The following is an 18,107-nucleotide window of genomic DNA, read 5'->3' as shown; positions in this document are numbered from 1 at the left end:
TGCTCCCAGTGCTTTTGAAAAAGCTAGGTTGCTCAAATGGTAGGTGCTAAATGGTTTTTTACCTGCTCAAACAGCCAATATTGTTGTCGATTCTTGTGGGCATTTGGGAAAGCTTATGTCAGGCTTCAAACATATGCCATACGTCTCAACTGTGTGGTGCAGTAATACCATGTTTTAGAAATATTGCATATATGACTTCTTGCCATTGCAGTTATACAGATGTCTAAACTGATGAATCAACTGTAATTAAAGAATTGAAGTGACAGTTACAATGCAGTAGAAGGACTGCAAATTGGAGCGGACTTATTATGAGGGATGCCCAAAAGGAACGAAGACCTTGTCGTTCTTCGCTTGTGCCCTTGTACCTTTTGTGCATCATTCATAATGAGTGCAGTTTTACAAGAGCTTAACTGCCTGTGACCTACGTGGCAAGGCATTGCCAAAAAATTCTACCACAATGGTCACACCGACGGCAACGCTGCCACCTCCAGTGGAGCTGCTTGAGGCCAATGTGTTGGGAAATTGAACAGCTTGCAGTTGCATTAGTTTCACACAATCTGTGGAATTTCATTATGCACTTGTTTAACAGCTACAATTTGCTGGGAAATTTTGCATCTTTGTGTTATTCAACAAAGCTAAAAATGCAGAATCGGTGTGCATGTGACACGCAGTTATAAAATATGTCTGAATTCAAGGAAACTTGCTAAAAAATAAAATCGCGCATAATGATTTGGATCTTTGAAGCAAATTAACGTTATCGTTTCACAACTAACCGAAACATTCCTTTTTTTTGTTGTATCATTGCCAAATGCATCTAAAATGCAGTTGACTAAAATATGATTCTTATTGGACCGATTTAAACCGGCTTGAACCATCCTTGTGGCACTGAGCCGAATAGAAAAGCATACCTGCCAACTTTAACAGTTTTATGAAAACGCCAGATTTTTCCCGCCCATTTACGATTGTTGTATTGGCAGATATTTCAAGATTTTCCATTTATGGTTACTTTAGGGCAAAAACAACCTAAAAAAAATACAATCGCTGAGTGATTTCTTTATGACCCAATTTTTTAGACCCATTGATATAACGGCGACCGAATCTTCAACAGCCATTACGTGATTATTGCATTAATAAAGTTCACAAGCATTTCTGCTTGTCTGCGGCACAAATTATTGTTCCTGCGACTATATAGAGCAGAGTACGTTTTCACAGCATCCCTACAGAACAAAGTCTGCGAATCATTAAGAAACAGAAAACATATTGAACAATCAATCACTTGTAGAACTTTTCAACAAAGCTTAGTTTTTTGTTTTTCCCTTCCACTGCAGTGTTTTATCAAATTATAAGGTTGGCAGGTCGGGAAAAGCGTTTCAATTTGGCACATGCCAGTGACGTGACCCCAAAGCCCGATCTTGGATGCCATTTGGTTCACTTGCATCATTCTCTGTAGCCCGGTCGGCACCACTGCCATGTGTGGATTGCTTTCTTTTATTCTATGGATGCACTGCCTAGTTCTGATGTATAAACTAATTTGGTCAATGGCCATGCGTGAAAAGTGGTGAAGGTTTTCTCTTGAACACATCTGGAGGGTCCTTGCTGGTGCGGCTGCTAGTGCTGGCCCAGATGTTCATGACAGCATTGCCTGAGCACTTTTGTGCTTGTGCCAATGCTAAGCAAATAACTTGTCATCACCGAAATTCGTGTCTGTGTGTAAAATGCAGGCTGCTGCAGAGGGAGCTTCCAGCACAGCTTGCTCCGCGACCCCTAAAGCCACGAGTACGCAGGAACTGGTCCCACTCGCTGGTGTTTCACCACCCGTACTTCAGAGACATTAATGGCATGCCAGCACCCAAGAACGAGGATACACGTGCCAAGCTGGCCAACAAGGAGCCGGACCCGTACCTGACCCCATCTCCGCCTTGGACCAGTGACGAGAATCGCCGGCTGGTAGGTGCTCACTTGCAGGTAGTCAAGGGAGACGGGGATTGAGCACTGGTTGTAAGCATGATATATGGTGATGCCTCCACTTGCATCACATTAAGCATTTAATTATGCAGGCAGGAATAGTACCGAGGGCGAAAATAGAAGCACATCAAAAGACGATACACTCTGTTGGCTGATGAGTCATTTACTTTTGTGACAAGCGAATATCTAAATTCACTGGAAACATTCGTCACACTTTTTTTAAAACGTGCAGGGCCGTTTTACACATCATTAGCTTGCTCTACATTTGAAGCACTGTTTTATTTTTCAAGCTGCCAAACATTTCTTTATGATTACTGGCTGTGTTATGTTTGTGCGAATGCAGCACTCCCTTCTCTACTTACGTGTTCACTCATGGAGCGGTTGGCTTGATTAAACTTGGGCTGAAGAGTGTTGCCTAATCTCTTACGGAATGAGTTGTATCATTGCCAAATAGCAGGCTTTAAGAAAGTGCAAAAGGTATTCACATGGGACCTTGTCCATTCACATTTAATTCTGAAGCAATATTTTCTTTTTATCCTTTTTTTAGTAATATAACTTTCAGGGAAGATTGATTGCTTCATTCAGCAGGCATTTCAATAGTGTATATTTCCAGCATGCCTGTGATCTTGAATCGTGTAGTGCGCACTCATAGGTTGCCCACGCCACGTGAAATTTCAACTTCTAAAACATGTACAGCCACAGGCCAGAAAGTATGCCGTATTTACAGTAAAAGCTCGTTAATTTGGATTTCACTGGACTGAAAAAAAATGTCCGAATTAACCGACTGTCGAATTATCGAGGGTATCAAGAAAACAATAAACAAATACTTACTACGTCAACACGCACTTATTTGCAGTATTAATCAGTAAATTCTGTTTCTATTTTGCATAAACGCAATGCGGAAACTGCAATTCTCCTCATCTCGCGACTGATTAGAGCTCGCATCGGCGAAGGTCTCGCGACTTCCTTCACATCCCGTTTATTTTCTCACCAATGTCACCGCCCATCTCTCTCACTCTTCATCCTCGACAGCTTTGCACTGAGTAAAAACGAAACTATTGCTTGCCGCAACCGCAGCCGCTGTCAACGCGATCATGCACGGCGACCTTGCGGTTCTGAAGGCGCGCGGCCGACGCACGCAGAGTCAAACCGAAACTACCGTTTGCTGCAACTGCGGTTGAAACCGCTGTCGATATCGACGCGAACATGCATGGCGACTATGGTTATGAAGGCACGCGGCGGACGGAATCGCGGCCGCTATCGAGACGATCATGGATGGTGACTACGCAGTCACGAAGGCACGCGGCCAACGCAGTGCTATGTGCGGTGGTAAATGCAAGCTTTAAAGGCACAAAGCCTTCCGGCGTTGTTGTCATTCCAGTAGTATTTTTAGTGATGACTACAGCGATTCGAACTCCGTCGCTTCGTTTTGGTGGACGCTAACGTTGTTTTGGCGTGGTCCATTCATGTTTCGGAGGGTGGCGTTGCTTACAGAGCTATGGGAGCGGACCATTCGTGTTCGGAGGGGCGGAAGGGCAACGGGACAGAGGCGCGCGAGGCTCGCGATGCGGAGGATAGAAAACAACGCGCGGCGGCGTGGCATGGCTCAAATTTCTTTTCTTTTTTTTTTTTTCCTTTTCAAGGAGTTCGTATTCCATTCCCTGACGGCACGGACACTGAGTGAAAATGAAACTACTTTTTGCCGCAACCGCTGTGGATGAAACCGCGGCCGCTATCAACGTGATTACGGATGGCGACTACGCAGTTTTGAAGGCACGCGGCCAACGCGGTGCTATGCGCACCGGCAAACGCAAGAATAAAAGCTTTAAAGACTCAAATAGGCACGAAGCGTTCTGGCGTAGCTGTCATTCCCGTACAATTTCCGCTGATGTCTATGGCGATGCGAACTCCGTCGCTTCGTTTCGGTGGACGCTAACGCCGTTATGGTAGAGTACACTTTATGGCTCGTTTGCATCGCACATTTGTGGCGCTCCGCGCTCGCCGAGCACCGAGAGTTGTCCGAATTAACCGATGTGCGGCCAAATACGTCCGAATTAACGAGAGTTTCATTGCATTAAATAATGCAAACACCTGCCGGGACCAAAGGACGTGTCCGAATTAACCGATTTTCCGAATTAACGAGGGTCGAATTAACAAGCTTTTACTGTACTCCAATCTAGGCCGACTCCGATTCTAAGCCGACCCCCTCAAAGTCCGAAGCCAGAAAAAAAAAACTTACCTCGAATGTAGGCCTAACAAACAGCGAGCACAGCGTTCACGAAATGAAACAGCATCTATTGAATACGGACATGGCGAACTCATTCTACGCCGTCATCACTGCTAGCCTCGTCGCTATCTTCGTTATCGCTGTCATCTTCAAACAGTGCATTATATTCGGTACCATCAAGTGCATTAAAGATGCTGAACTTTTTGAAGGAGCGCACGATCAAAGTTCCTGGGTAAATGCCATCCTCACGTACAGCAATGGGGGCTACGGCGATACTTTTTACGTGCGCTAAGGGCGCACGTAAAAAGCATTGCCGTGGCTCCCTCCAACTACGGACTACAAAGCGTCGCCCTCGTGGCTCCCTCCAACTGCAAAGCATCGCCCGTGGCAATGTCGCTCGTGTACTGCAGTTGGCTATTGGCGCGGCTAGTAGTGGCTGCGATACTGACTTTTCTACATGGCGCTAACTACGCACCATATTTATCAGATTCAGTTAAAAACTGGCGCGTTTTTAAAAATTCTAGAATCTATGCCGGCCCTAGTTTAGTATATGATTATTTGCAAAAAAAAGCTATCGGCCTAGATTCTAATAAATACGGTAGTTACAGCACCCCTTTCTCTTTAGGTTGTGGAGGTCTAGTATCTCGCATAAGAACTGACCACTATAGGTTGGGCTTCAAGCCACAGGGCTGCGTCAGCCATTGCCTCGCTTAATCTAGCATGGCAAGAGTGTTGCCCTAAGCTAATGGCAACAGGTTTGTCTCTGGCAACACCTTGCACAGCACCTGGTCACGGGGAAGCGTGGGGAGCAAAGAGGCTCCCGTGCCAAGGGTGAAAATACAAGAAAGGAGTGCCGTTGTTAGCAAGTCGCTGCGAGAGGATGGCTGGCTGTGCTGCGTACTCTCACGATGATCAATGAGCCTGCTTGTGAGAGCTAGGGCAATCGCTTTTCTACACCACTTTTTTTTGTGTGCTCACGAGGGTCTCGCAGGGCATTTAGGGCGCATGCTCCTTTCCCAAGCGTATCACCCCCAAAGAAAGCCGAATGCCAGGCCAGGGTACACTTGTGTCCATTGAACCAGTGGGAAATGTCGGCTTGGGCCTCCAATAAGTGTGACCTAGCGTAGTACGACTACGCATGAGCACTAGGCACCGCTCCTCGGCTTAGCGTATGGAAAAGGAGCAACACAAGGTACGCATTCACCGCAGATGAATCGTGTCTGAGTGATGCCGAAAAAAGGGGGCCGGTGGACGAGAGGTGAAGTGTGCACATACCTTGTGCTGTCCTGTAGAGGTCTTCCCTGTGCTAGTTCTGCTGATCGCATCGGCTGCACCATCGCCGCAAACTGGTCTGTGGAAAAAGACACCCCCGACAGTACTTATGAGTCGAAAGGGGCTGACAGGCAAATGGCCGCACAAAGGCGCAAGGGCGCACCTCATTTGTGCTTGGATTGTGCATGGACATTCAAATCGGAATGAACATTCTAGCTTTATTTATTCTAGAATGCCTGTTGTTCATCCTGTAGTTAGTCACAATTGTTAGTAGGTGCAACATCTTGTCTCCCACAGTGTTTTTTTTATCACAGCTGCAAATTTGCAGCTGTGATAAACTACTCTGATAACTGTTTAGGAAGTGTTGCTTGTACAGTGGAATCTCGATGATACGAATCTCACGAGATCACAGAAAAAATTCGTATTAGCCGAAATTCGTATCATCGAAACACAATTAAAACTAGCTAAATTAAAGAGTCAGGAGGTGAACTCACTCAGGCACATGTACGTAAAAAGCATTTACAGTATAGACCACTTATAACGTAACCGTTTATAGTGCAAAACTGGCTACAACGCGGCCTTTTCCGACTCCCGTTTACCCTCCCATAGAACTACATGTATACACATGCCGCTTACAATGCAGCCGCGTGAGACGAAATTGCGGCTTCCGCGGGAAAATCTCGCCGACAAGGCGGTAGCGAGCACGAGGTGCGCCCACCGATGGAAGAGGAGATCAACGAGGGCGATGCAGAGGGGGAGTGTGAGACGTGGAGCACGAGTCCAAGGGCGATAAAGTCTTCACTGTGCGCCGTATGTGCGAGTGAAAGCGCGCGGGGATGCGCGCCTTCACTGACAGCGAACACACAGCGGAGAGCAAACGCGACTTCCCTTGCGCGAAAGGCCATCGGGGTATGGGAGGGAGGGAGGGGGGGTGACGCTGTGCTGCTGCGCCAAATGCATATCTTGCAACCGAGCGCAAAGGTAACTGGCGACGCAATCTCCCCACACGAAAGGAGCTAAGAGGGAACGTAGCGAGGGAGGGAGTGGGGGATGGGGGCTCCTACTCTGCCAACAAATGCGTTCTTATACTTTGCGCCTGTGCCGGCTATTGGTGTTGTCGCGCGCACCCTATCTTGAAAGCGATCTCCACACAGCTCTGACCTTTGTATGCGCTCTGCTTATGCCGCTCAGTTTCCGTTGAAGCGATACACCGCACGATGCCGTCGCAGCGAGCGACGAGACAAAAAGAAAAGCACAAAAGCAACAAAAGCGCCACCGCTTCAAACTCTTCGCGCCCAGTCGCGGCTTCCGCGCTGTCCGGCGCCGTGTCCGCGCCTCCGCACCAAAAGAGAAAGGGAAAACGCGCGTGACTGCGCGCTGTTCTCTTTCGCAGCCGTCGGTGGGGCGGTGTTTATTTGTATCAACCGACGCGGGTCGAAAATCTATTCGTTACAACCGTTTTCTAGCACGTTGCAAAGTAATGGGGCTCGGCCGGGACCTCAAAAAAGTTCGTATCATCTGGAAATTCGTATTAGCCGTGATCGTATCATTGAGATTCCACTGTACATGGTTCTACTGTTATTAGACGTGTCGGTTATGCATATTATTGGGTTAAATCACAAAAGGTGAGTACTTACTATACAAAGTGCTTTATTTTTGTACAATCTAACCCAGCTATATCAAACTCGCAGGGGATCATGAAATATATTGTTCGATATATTGTTAATTTGAAGTATAAAATATGCCTATTTGAAGCATGCCTGAGAACTCCAGCCCTCTTGCGGACGGTCTCCCAAGAATGTGAAAAGCAGGATCCTATGTCCGGAGCCACTGAGTGAAAACATTGAGGGCCATTATGAAGCATGTGTATTGGACTGGGAGGCCTTTTGCATTCTTGAAGCAGAATGGCAATTTTCATTCTGGTCATGAACGTCCACAAGTAGTGTGCTTCATTGCATAGCGGTTAGTTCATTCCACTATTAGTATGCTTAACCGCATTACATGGCTATGATGCTCCAGCATTATGGAGCACAAATAAGACCCTTGGTGCACGAGCCCTTCGTATTTTAAAACACATGCCTTGCTCAATTTTTCTCCGTGACCAGAACTCTGCCTTTTTGTCAACATGAATATATTACCGGTGATGCGAGAAAGATCACAGTCTCGTTAGAAGAAAGAAACGCACTTGCAGGGGCGCAGTGCACTGGGGGCAGCGTTTGATAAATCGAATGTGGCAGTGAATGGAGCTTGATATACCATATTTTTGCATATACATATATCCCACAGTCGATTTAACCAAAGATGGAGGAGATATCATGCTTAAAAAGCTTGCGGCCCTTTATATGCGATGCCTCACGACTTCAAGTGTACCAGAAAGCTGGAAGAACGCCAACATTATACTCATCCATAAGGAGGGAGACCTTAAAAAATTAAATAATTATAGACCCATTAGCTTGCTCTCAGTACAGTCAAACCTCGTTATAACGAAGTTGAAGGGGGAGTCGTAATTACTTCGTTATAACCATTAGTTCGTTATAGCCAATATCCATTTCTACCGACAATTAGCCAGCAAGAGAGAATGTACTCACCACCGAATATCACAGCAGCCCGCCGCGCAGCGCAAAACGGCCATCGGAAGGCAAAAAACTAGCAAAATAATAAAGAACAATGCACTTTATTTCCGCCAAATTCAGCACACCAGCTGGCAGATCACTTCGAAGAAAAATAGTCCTTAATAGACTTTTGCCGACTCTTCTTCAAGCGGATGACTGCTTTTTCAGCTGCAGCCGCTATTTCGAGTTCGTCCTCGCCGTCATCGTGAGCACCAAAGAAGCGGCGCAGCAGGTCTGTCGCATCCAGCGCTTGTGCGGGCGTCGGTTCGTCGGGTTCGCCAACATTAGGCTCCGGGGTGTCGACACATTCGTCACTGTCGTCATTATGCACCCCCGTCACCGCGCGCACAATTTCCGCATCTGACAACTCTTCGGTTGTCACCGCGTCAGCATCGGCACCGACGTACATGCAGAATGTGTCGCAGTCAGGCACAACGCCGGCGTCAAGGAGAGCGTCCCACGACGTCTGGGCCTGGTCGCCCGCGGCACCCCGGCACAGCAGGAGGTCAGATGCGCGAGTGGGTCAATGAGTTCCACAGGAGAGGGGAGGCCGGCTGACGCGCACGCTCGCGCAAGTTGCTGCGCGGGTGAGTCCATTAGTTCCTGAAGAAAGGGGAGGCAGGGAGACGCGCACCCACGCGCGTGTTGGCAGGCGGCTCCTGGGGAGCGCAAGGCGCGAGTTTTGAATTACCGCAGCCGTGATGGGACGTAAACCGTCGCGCGCTATAAGATATTGAATTCACGTATACCAAAATGATCAGTAAATGCTCGTTGTGGACAAAGAATGGTTCGTTATATCCATTGTGAGGAAATTTTCGCTTCGTTAAAACGAGGTTTTAAATACATGGGCGTCTATGGGAATTTCAAGGGGAATTACAATTGCTTCGTTATATCCATTAGTTCGTTATATCCCGCTTCGTTATAACGCGGTTCTACTGTATTGTATAAAATAATCACCAAGGTAATTTCTCATGAAATCAGGGCAACACGACTTCAGCCAACCAAGAGAACAGGCTGGCTTCAGGAAAGGATATTCCACGATGGATCATACCCATGTCATCAGTCAGGTAATAGAGAAATCTGCGGAGTACTATCAGCCTCTCTATATGGCTTTCATAGATTATGAGAAAGCATTTGATTCAGTAGAGATACCAGCAGCCATAGAGGCATTGCGTAATCAAGGAGTACAGGAGCCATACGTGAATATCTGCGCAAATATCTACAAGGATTGCACAGCAACCTTGGTTTTCCACAAGAAAAGTAGAAAGTTACCTACCAAAAAGGGGTCAGGCAAGGAGACACCATCTCTTCAATGCTATTCACTGCATGCTTAGAAGAAGTATTCAAGCTCTTAGACTGGGAACACTTAGGAGTGAGAATCAACGGCGATTATCTCAGCAACCTTCGGTTTGCAAATGACATTGTCCTATTCAGCAACAATAGGGACGAGTTACAGCAAATGATTGAGGACGTTAACCGAGAAAGTGTAAGAGTAGAGTTGAAGATTAACATGCAGAAGACAAAGATAATGTTCAATAGCCTGGCAAGAGAACAAGAATTCAGGATTGCCAGTCAGCCTCTAGAGTCTCTAACGGAGTATGTTTATCTAGGTCAATTACTCACAGAGGACCCTGATCACGAGAAAGAAATTTACAGAAGAATAAAATTGGGTTGGAGTGCATACGGCAGGCATTGCCAAATCCTGACTGGGACATTACCACTGTTGTTGAAAAGAAAAGTGTACAATCATTGCATTCTACCTGTGCTAACCTATGGGGCATAAACTTGGAGGTTAACAAAGAAGCTCGAAAACGTGTTAGGGACCGCAGAAAGAGCGATGGAACGAAAAATGTTAGGCCCGACGTTGAGAGACAGGAAGGGAGTGGTGTGAATCAGACAACAAACAGGGATAGCCGATATTCTAGTTGAGATTATGTGGGGGAAAATGGAGCTGGGCAGGCCATGTAATGTGTAGAATGGATAACCAGTGGGCCATTAGAGTTACAGAATAGATACCAAGAGAAGGGAAGCGCAGTCGAGGACGGCAGAAAACTAGGTGGGGCGATGAAGGAAATATGCAGGCGCAAGTTGTAATCGTGTAGCGCAAGACAGGGCTAATTGGAGATCGCAGGGAGAGGCCTTGTCCTGCAGTGGACAGACATATAGGCTGATGATGATATAGCCCACTCCAAAAATGTTACATGTCTAACAGTAAAGTCTGGGTGCGAGTTACATGCAAATTTTGTCTGGAGGTGTGGCTACGTGGCAGCGCGCTGCGGTGAAGCCACACCTTACGGCAAGGTTCTCCACTTTTGAAAGTTTTGTCATCTCCTAGGGAACTCCCACCCTCAACCCACCCCTGTGTGTTGAAGTTCTGTTCACCTTCGTGGTCGCCAACCCTCCTCCTCTTTACGGGTCGTCATTTTGCATTTAGTTGTTAGCGAATAGTGCAAGCGGCTCAGTCTAATGCATACGTAACCCGTACCCGCGGCGCTCCCTCGGTTCCCGCTTTGCGATACGGCGGAGAGCCAAATCATTGTTGAGATTTTCAGCACGGTTACGTTTGCTGCGTCACTGTTGCCCATGTGAGGACTGCTTCATCCGTGCTGTAATCCTCTGTCATGTCAATGCTAGCTGCAAAGTGTCGCATCCAGCTTTATCGGCCTTGCCAAAGAAGGGGGGGGGGGGGGGGAAACAAAGCCGCTCGCCGAAGAAACGGACCTGGAGGAGTCATGCATCTGCGAAGCGAGACTTTTTTTTGTGAAGATTTGTGCATTGTAGGCAATTATTTTTGCTGGTTGTATGTGTGGATATTCTTTCTTTCCGCACTGTTGTAATTGGGGTTGCGGGTTATACGTGGAAAAATATGGTACACTTAGTACAGTGCTTTACTTTTGCACGAGATTTCCAAGGGGATGTTAACAACTGTTTGGTATTGACAGTAATTGTATATATTCGGGTTCAACTTGTGGGGTCTCACACATGCTCTTGGGACAAAGGAACGACAACACAGTAGTGCAAACAATCAAAAGGGCATTTATTGCACCTTTCATACACTAATACACACTAGCCGAATTACTACCAATAGAACATTCACATGGGCGCGCGACAAATCAAGGAAGTCCGACTCACCGCGACCCGATAGCGAGCGAATATGTTCCCCCCATGCTGTGATACCATCGCCTAGTCGTTCACGTGTACGGTCAGGCGAACGGTGGCACGTTCGAACGATCCGTGTTTGTCCATACTGGTATCCTGCTCTTAGCCTCGCAAGGCGGTCCCGCGAAACGGGCCGACCAACGCGCGAAGCGTTCGTGCGTGTTGGTCGCCGATTCCAAGCCAAAGAGGAAGCACTTTCGACCTTTTCCTCCCAAGGCACCCCGCCGTTCGGTGGTGTTAGCATCGCGACACTCACGCCAGTTCTCGCAATGCGCCGCAACCACTACGACCGCCTCCGGCGCTTAGCCACGCAGAGAAGCCGGACTACAGGAGACGCGAGCTATGCAGAGAAAAGAACATCTGGGGACGCGCGAGAGTCGCGCATCCACACAAACTGTATACGAAACCTAAAGTTGCCCTCAGCTAAATTCTTTTAGGGGTTTAAGTAATTTTGAGCTGAAGGTCTCCTTATGTTTGCATATGGTTATCTAATCCCCGAAGAAAAGGTAATTGGGAGGAGTGGGAGGTGAAGGATGAGCTTGGTGTTTCTGTGCTACCAGTTTTTTTGGTGTGTGCTGTGTTGGAACTTGCTCACATAGCCTGCACCTCCCCTTCAATACTGAGTAATCAATATTGCACAGCCAGTATGTCAGTATGTGTGTGTTTGAATTTTTTTTTTAGGTAAAGAGGGAACCGAGGCTTTGCGCGCCTGACTGGGCCTTGGCCCGTACATAGTTTTCACAGTGCATGAACTTCTACATCAAACACATGAAATTTATTAATGCACCAAACAATAAAAGCAGTGGCATGACTGTGATACACAAGAAAGAAAACTAATTGAATAATGCTATCAATTAATGTGGTATACAGTAAAACCTTGATGTAACGAACCTCGATTTAACGAAATTTGCGATGTAAAGAACTATATTTATTTCCCTTTCTTAGTTGTATTGAAATAACGAAGGTTTCACTGTACATAAAATGTCTCAATACAGCAAAAAGAAAATGTGTTTTATTTGTTATATGCACGGGAAAAAAAACTAACAATTGAAAATGCTGTCATACACAAGAAATAAATCATATAAGAAGCCAACAAACAGACACCAAGGAAAACATAGGGGAAATTGTGTGTACTTACTAATTGAATTAAAGAAATGAGAAGTTAAAGGGCAACCGAAGCACTTTTCAAAGAAAGTGAGCTTTCAACGAGTTATTGTAGTTTTTCACCCCCTGAATACGAAAACCATAGTTTAACAGGCCAGAAGTCACCGCTAGTTGCTTTAATTTAGCGAAAACCAGCCGCGGCGTCTGCAGGAGACGCTGCGGGTCGGTTAACGTGCTCTGATGGCGAACACGAGCGTGACGTCATCATGGGTATCGACGAGGTGAGTGATTCGAATAGAGCCCTCACGTGACCCCTGAATTGACGTGATCCTCGCACCCGGACTTTCGCCGGTATACGCTTGGCGCGTGAGGGTTGCGAAGCTTCAACGAAAATTTAAACGGCGATTGCAGCGCTGCTACGCGCTTAATGGAGAAAATAACTGCAGGAGTTGAATTGTACTTTGACAGCCTTCCAAACCCCCGTAAATCTTCTAATTCTAAAACCACTTCAGCTTCCCTTTAATGGTAAGAGCATCGCATGCGTAATGCGAAGACGTGAGATCGTTCCCCACCTGCGGCAAGTCATTTTTCATCCACTTTGATTTCCATTAACTTATCATAAATCAATTAGTAAGTACAAGTAATTACCCTATGTTTTCCTTGGTGTCCTTGTTTGTTGGCTTCTTATGATATGAATAAGAAAATCGGGCCCCTTCTCGTTGACGAGAAATAAATGTTGTATCTTGTGTTATCGTGACTAAATTACCTCTCATGTGAGCATTTGGTTTAGTTTGTCATGCTTCAAAAATAAAGGTGACATAATGCATCGGTCTCCCTTCCTAAACTCGGCGCTGGCTTCCCAAAAATGCTGTTGCTTCAGAAGTTTGCATAGCACTTTGTTACACAGGCTGCCATCCATCTTGCATTAACTAGATAGTTCTCTTTGGCTTGTGCCTAATTTTCATCATATCACTGGCAATTGTCGTGGCATGTGAGCAGTGATGGTTCACAAAATGTACAACCAGATTTTTCATTATGCCTGAAAGGTTGTGCGAGTCTTTAACATTGCCCACCTCTGACCAGGGTGAGGCAGCCATTCTTTTTTCTTGAGAAAGCAACTGGCAGGCACCTTGCTGTGCCAGCAGTAGATTATAGGGTGCATGTCACATCTAGCCAGCATTATTTGTGTCAGATGTGGTGCGCACCATATCCGTTCTTCCCGACGGTTGTGTCTCCTCCCCAGGTTGATGCAGTGAAGACCAACCTGCTGCAGCAAAGCCTCCAGTGTCTGATGGACCGTAAGGAGGCTCTGGCCAAGAGGCTCCTGGACACCGAGGACCCCGAACAGAGAGCCCAGCTTACTGAGCGCAAAGACCAGCTGGACAAGCAGGTGGGAACCACAGCTTGTTTGTGGGAACTTATCATGAAAACACTCCTGAAGTTGGGCTTTAAACATGCACCCGCTACAGTAAAACCTCGTTACAAGAGACGCTCAAGCGACTCGGGAAGTATGTCTCTTGTAACCAAAAATTCTAGAAGCACCGAGTAGTCAGACTAGATCACTTTATTATACATTAGCATCAACGTGTGTTTGAACCCATGTACAGTCGAGTCCCGCTACAACGAAATTCACGGGACACACGAAAAATTTCGTTGTGGTGGAACTTCGTTGACGCGAATTGGTATCTATATAGTACCGTATTTTCGCGATACTAAGCACCCCCCCCCCCCTCTATTTTCGCGAAAAAAATTGGGGGAAAAGTTTGCATGCGAATCTAAGCACCCGCCTATTTGTTAAGAAGAGCGCGTAGCCAAGCCGCCTCGTGACGCCCGCGAGCCGCGCGTAGCCGGAGCCGTCGCACTCCCGAGGTGGCACGTAAAACCCCTATATAAGAAAAGTACCGCCATCCTTTGATAAACGCCGCTTCTCTCTCTCCTGTATCTCCAATTGGACGATGATAGCACGCGCTTTTCACTTCTTTATATTTTTTTTTTTCCGCCTCGGAGCCATGTTGAAAGTCCTCTGAGCAGCCGCAGTCGCCGGCGGCGGCGGCGCGTGCCCGGCCTGAAAGCTTCAACGTGGACTTTCTAGGTACGCCACCGTCGACTTGGCGTTCGCAAGCAAAAAGTAAAAAAAAAAAGCAAGCGCTTTAGGAGAGGAGGCGGCGGAGGAAAGAGTAGATGGCGGTACTTTTCTTATATAGGGACTTTAGTGGCACGGCGTCCGCAGCGCGATCTCACCGCACAGTCGGACTGCAGAGCCGCGCGGACTCGTGATGCCCGCGCGCCGCGCGTAGCCGAGCGTCATGGAGATTTTTCGAATCTAAGCACCCCTCTTCACTTTGGGCATCGCGATCATGAAAAAAAGGGGGTGCTTAGAATCGAGTAAATACGGTACGTACGCCAAACGGCAAAGCCGCGAATGAAACCGAAACCATCACCAGGGAAATCTTCGCAATGGCGGTGGGGGGCAAAGGTTGAGAGGTACCGAAGGCAGTCGATAAAGTGTCAACTTCACGAGAGAATGCATTTTGCGCCGCTGTTACAGCATTTTTCGTACATTGTGGCTGACGCCTAAGCCAACGTGCGTGCCCGGCTGGTCGCGAAACACTCATTTTGCGGCACACGCACCTTCGCAATGAAGCGGTTTGAATTATCGCAATTTCACTGCATATTTATGACAAAGTCAGCAAGCTTGGCAAGCTTGCGCTTACCGGAAGTTTTATTTCCCGAAGTCGGTCAGCCTGGATTTCTTACGCTTCACGGCAAGCAAAGGCGTTACGCGCGTCTCAGAGTCCGTTAAAAGAGCCATCGCATTGTCGTGGGTACGGATAACTTTTCTGATGAGGCGAAAATGAACCATTGCTTTCAAAGCAGTCGCCGGAGTCGGTGTGTCTAGCGGATAGTCATTTTCCCCAAACGACGAGACGTTAGCATCCTGTTGACAACAGCGGCTGCGGCGCGGCCGCTATCTTGAAATGCGACGTGCACAAAGTGAGCGCCCGCGCGGGCCTCATCTTCAAAGCGATCTGCGATGGGGGCAAAGTGCAACTAGGGCCGGTAGAGTTGTGTGCTTTCGATGTTTAGTTCGCGGTGAAGCGAGTGACGGCACGGAGGTCGCTGTTATTGCCGCGTCTCACTCCAGCGTGTTGACACGGAGTTTCCGCGGTCATCGAGTGAGATCTGTTCATGTTTATCTGTGTGCGTGTGACACCGTGCCCGGTAATTTAGTTAGCGAATGTTTACAAGAAAACTACTATCTTTAGTTCGTATAGCTGTCTACTAACTTGCTATCGCAACCGATGCTTCGCCTTACGGGCTGCCTTGCGGGCGAAACTGCGATATTTTTCCTTTTGCTTTCTGCCTCGGCGATCGTATGTGCCTTCTCCTCGAGAGAGAGAAGTGTACGCTTCTTCGTTGGCATATCCATTTCACCCGGACACACACCACAGAAAACGGCAGCGATTGTGGTGATCCCCTGCAGTGTCGCGCAGGCGCGTGGTGATCACGCGTGGCTATGGATTGCAGTGGCTTAAACCGGTACTTTGAATTTGATTTCGTTCGCGAAAACCTCGTTCAAGCGGACATACGATCGTCACAGCTTTGGAAGGGCCTTCTAATTTGACTACTCGGCAGTTTCAATTTCAATTCAGTCACAGTTTCGTTCTCAAAAAGTTTGTTGAAGCGGAAATACCGAATAAAACGCCTTTGTTATGAAGGGACTTTTTTTGTATTACTTTCTATGGGCAGCTGACGGGGAATCCGAAAATCTTCGTTGTGGCGGAAATTTCGTTGTAGCGGCATTCGTTGTAGGGGGATTCGACTGTACAGGAAATTGTTCAGGATGGCTTAAAGAAGTCATTCATAGTTTGTTTTTTAGTGACACCAGATTGTATTAGCTTCCTTCCGAACTTCTGGAGGTAAAGCATTACTTTGCAAGCCTTCCTGTTGCTCACATGTTTGTCAGCCTCAACTGCCAACTTTTTCTGCCCTGCAATGCCCTCGTCGTCCTCCTCCTCCTCTGGTTCATCTAGGGCACATGCACCATTTACTTGCACAAGGATTACATGATCTGTAAGCTCTTCGGAGCACACGAGGTCGACATCTGCAGACACAAACTCCTCGAAAGATTCTGGAACATCTGCGGTCTCTTGGATGCAGGCCCAAGCTTTATCTTCAGGGCAGTTTTCCACAGGGTCTTCCATCCTAGGTTGGATGGAAGATCCGTGTCTGGGTTGTCTCTTCTAAATAGTGAAGAACTTACTCTAGGGACCTAAAATGTTGTCCTTAGTAACAGAGTATCTCTTGTAATCATGTCTCTTGTATGCAATGTTGTTAACATGGTGAACATAGGAAAACCAACTAAACCATTTTCAAATGTCTCTTATAACCAAGTGTCTCTTATAACGAAATTTTACTTTATTTTATTTGCACAAGGCCAAGACATTAAACATGGTGTCAGTAAAAAGAGAGCAGCTTAAGTGCTGAGGGCAGAGGCATGTGATGACAGGTTCTTGTGAGATTATCGCGCATGCAAGGGCAACCTTGGTACGAATAACAGACAGAGCTCTTTATACACAAAATGCAATCTTTTCACACTTAACTCTCACGAAAGGGAATAACCTATATTTGCAACACAGGAGCACTTCAAAGAAAACATCACCATACAGTCGAGTCCCGCTACAACGAAATTCACGGGACACGCGAAACATTTCGTTGTGGAGGAACTTCGTTGACGTAAAATTAGTCAAACGGCAAAGTCGCAAACGAAACCGAAACCATCGTAAGGGAAATCTTTGCGATGGCATGGGGGAAAGGTTGAGACGTACCGAAGGCAGTCAATAAAGTGTCAACTTCACAAGAGAATGTGTTTCGCGCCGCTGTTACAGCATTTTTCGTACTTTCCGGCCTATGCCTAACCCAACATGTGTGCCCGGCCGATCACGAAACACTCATTTTACAGCACATACACCTTCGCAATGGAGCGGTGTGAATTACCACAATTTCTCTGCATATTTATGACAAAGTCTGCAAGCTTGCGCTTACCGGAATTTTTATTTCCAGAAGTTGGTCCGCCTGGATTTCTTACACTTCATGGCAAGCAAAGGCGTTACGCGAGTCGCACAGTCCTTTAAAAGAGCCATCACAGTGTCATTGTCGTGGGCTCTGATAACTTTCCTGATGAGGTCAAAAGGATCCATTACTTTCAAAGCAGTCGTCGGAGTCGCCGTGTCTAGCGGATTGTCATTTCCCCAGACGACGAGACATTGGTATCGTGTTGACAACAGCGGCGGTGCACGGCTGCACGGATGCCGTATATTGAAATCAATCTGCGACACGCACAAAGTTCTTCAAAGCTATCTGGGATGTAGGCAAAGTGCAACTAGTGCCGGTGGAGTCATGTACGTTGTGCTTTAGACGTTTAGTTCGCGTTGAAGTGAGAGACGGGACAGAGGTCAACTCGCTCGCTGCTATTGCAGGGTGGGTCCCACAGCGCAACTCACATTATATGGCGGTTGAGGGTGGTCCCGGCAAACTGTATTGCTTTCCACAACGTCGGGACCGCAAAGTCAAACTTCCTGCGCGAGGAAGAGGTGAGCGCGAGTGCCGCGCAATTTTTTTTTCCCCTCTGGCTTAATTTGGGGTTGGCCAAAAGCTATAAGTTGCTGGCCATAATGAGGCTAGAGCGTCTCGACCTTCGCGGAAAAAATACAAGTTTCGCCATCATGCTTATTTGTAACAAAAAAGCAGTTACATGAATCTTAACA

The 18,107-nt window shown here is 47.1% G+C and overlaps 1 protein-coding gene across 2 annotated transcripts in view; it reads left to right on the top strand.

Annotated features, from left to right (window-relative positions):
- Positions 1–18,107, top strand: part of LOC119437574 (snRNA-activating protein complex subunit 4) — a 139,954-nt gene that overhangs the window by 14,298 nt on the left and 107,549 nt on the right. For both annotated transcript variants that reach the window (XM_037704579.2, XM_037704580.2), the window contains exons 3-4: positions 1,722–1,947; positions 13,583–13,729. In XM_037704579.2, coding sequence (XP_037560507.2) covers positions 1,722–1,947; positions 13,583–13,729 — 373 coding nt within the window. The remainder of the gene's footprint in view (positions 1–1,721; positions 1,948–13,582; positions 13,730–18,107) is intronic.

Source organism: Dermacentor silvarum, chromosome 1, assembly GCF_013339745.2.
Source record: "Dermacentor silvarum isolate Dsil-2018 chromosome 1, BIME_Dsil_1.4, whole genome shotgun sequence".
In the NCBI taxonomy this organism is placed as follows: Eukaryota; Metazoa; Arthropoda; class Arachnida; order Ixodida; family Ixodidae; genus Dermacentor; species Dermacentor silvarum.
Note: the sequence above shows the minus strand (reverse complement) of the source record. Positions and strands in the feature narration are given on the sequence as shown.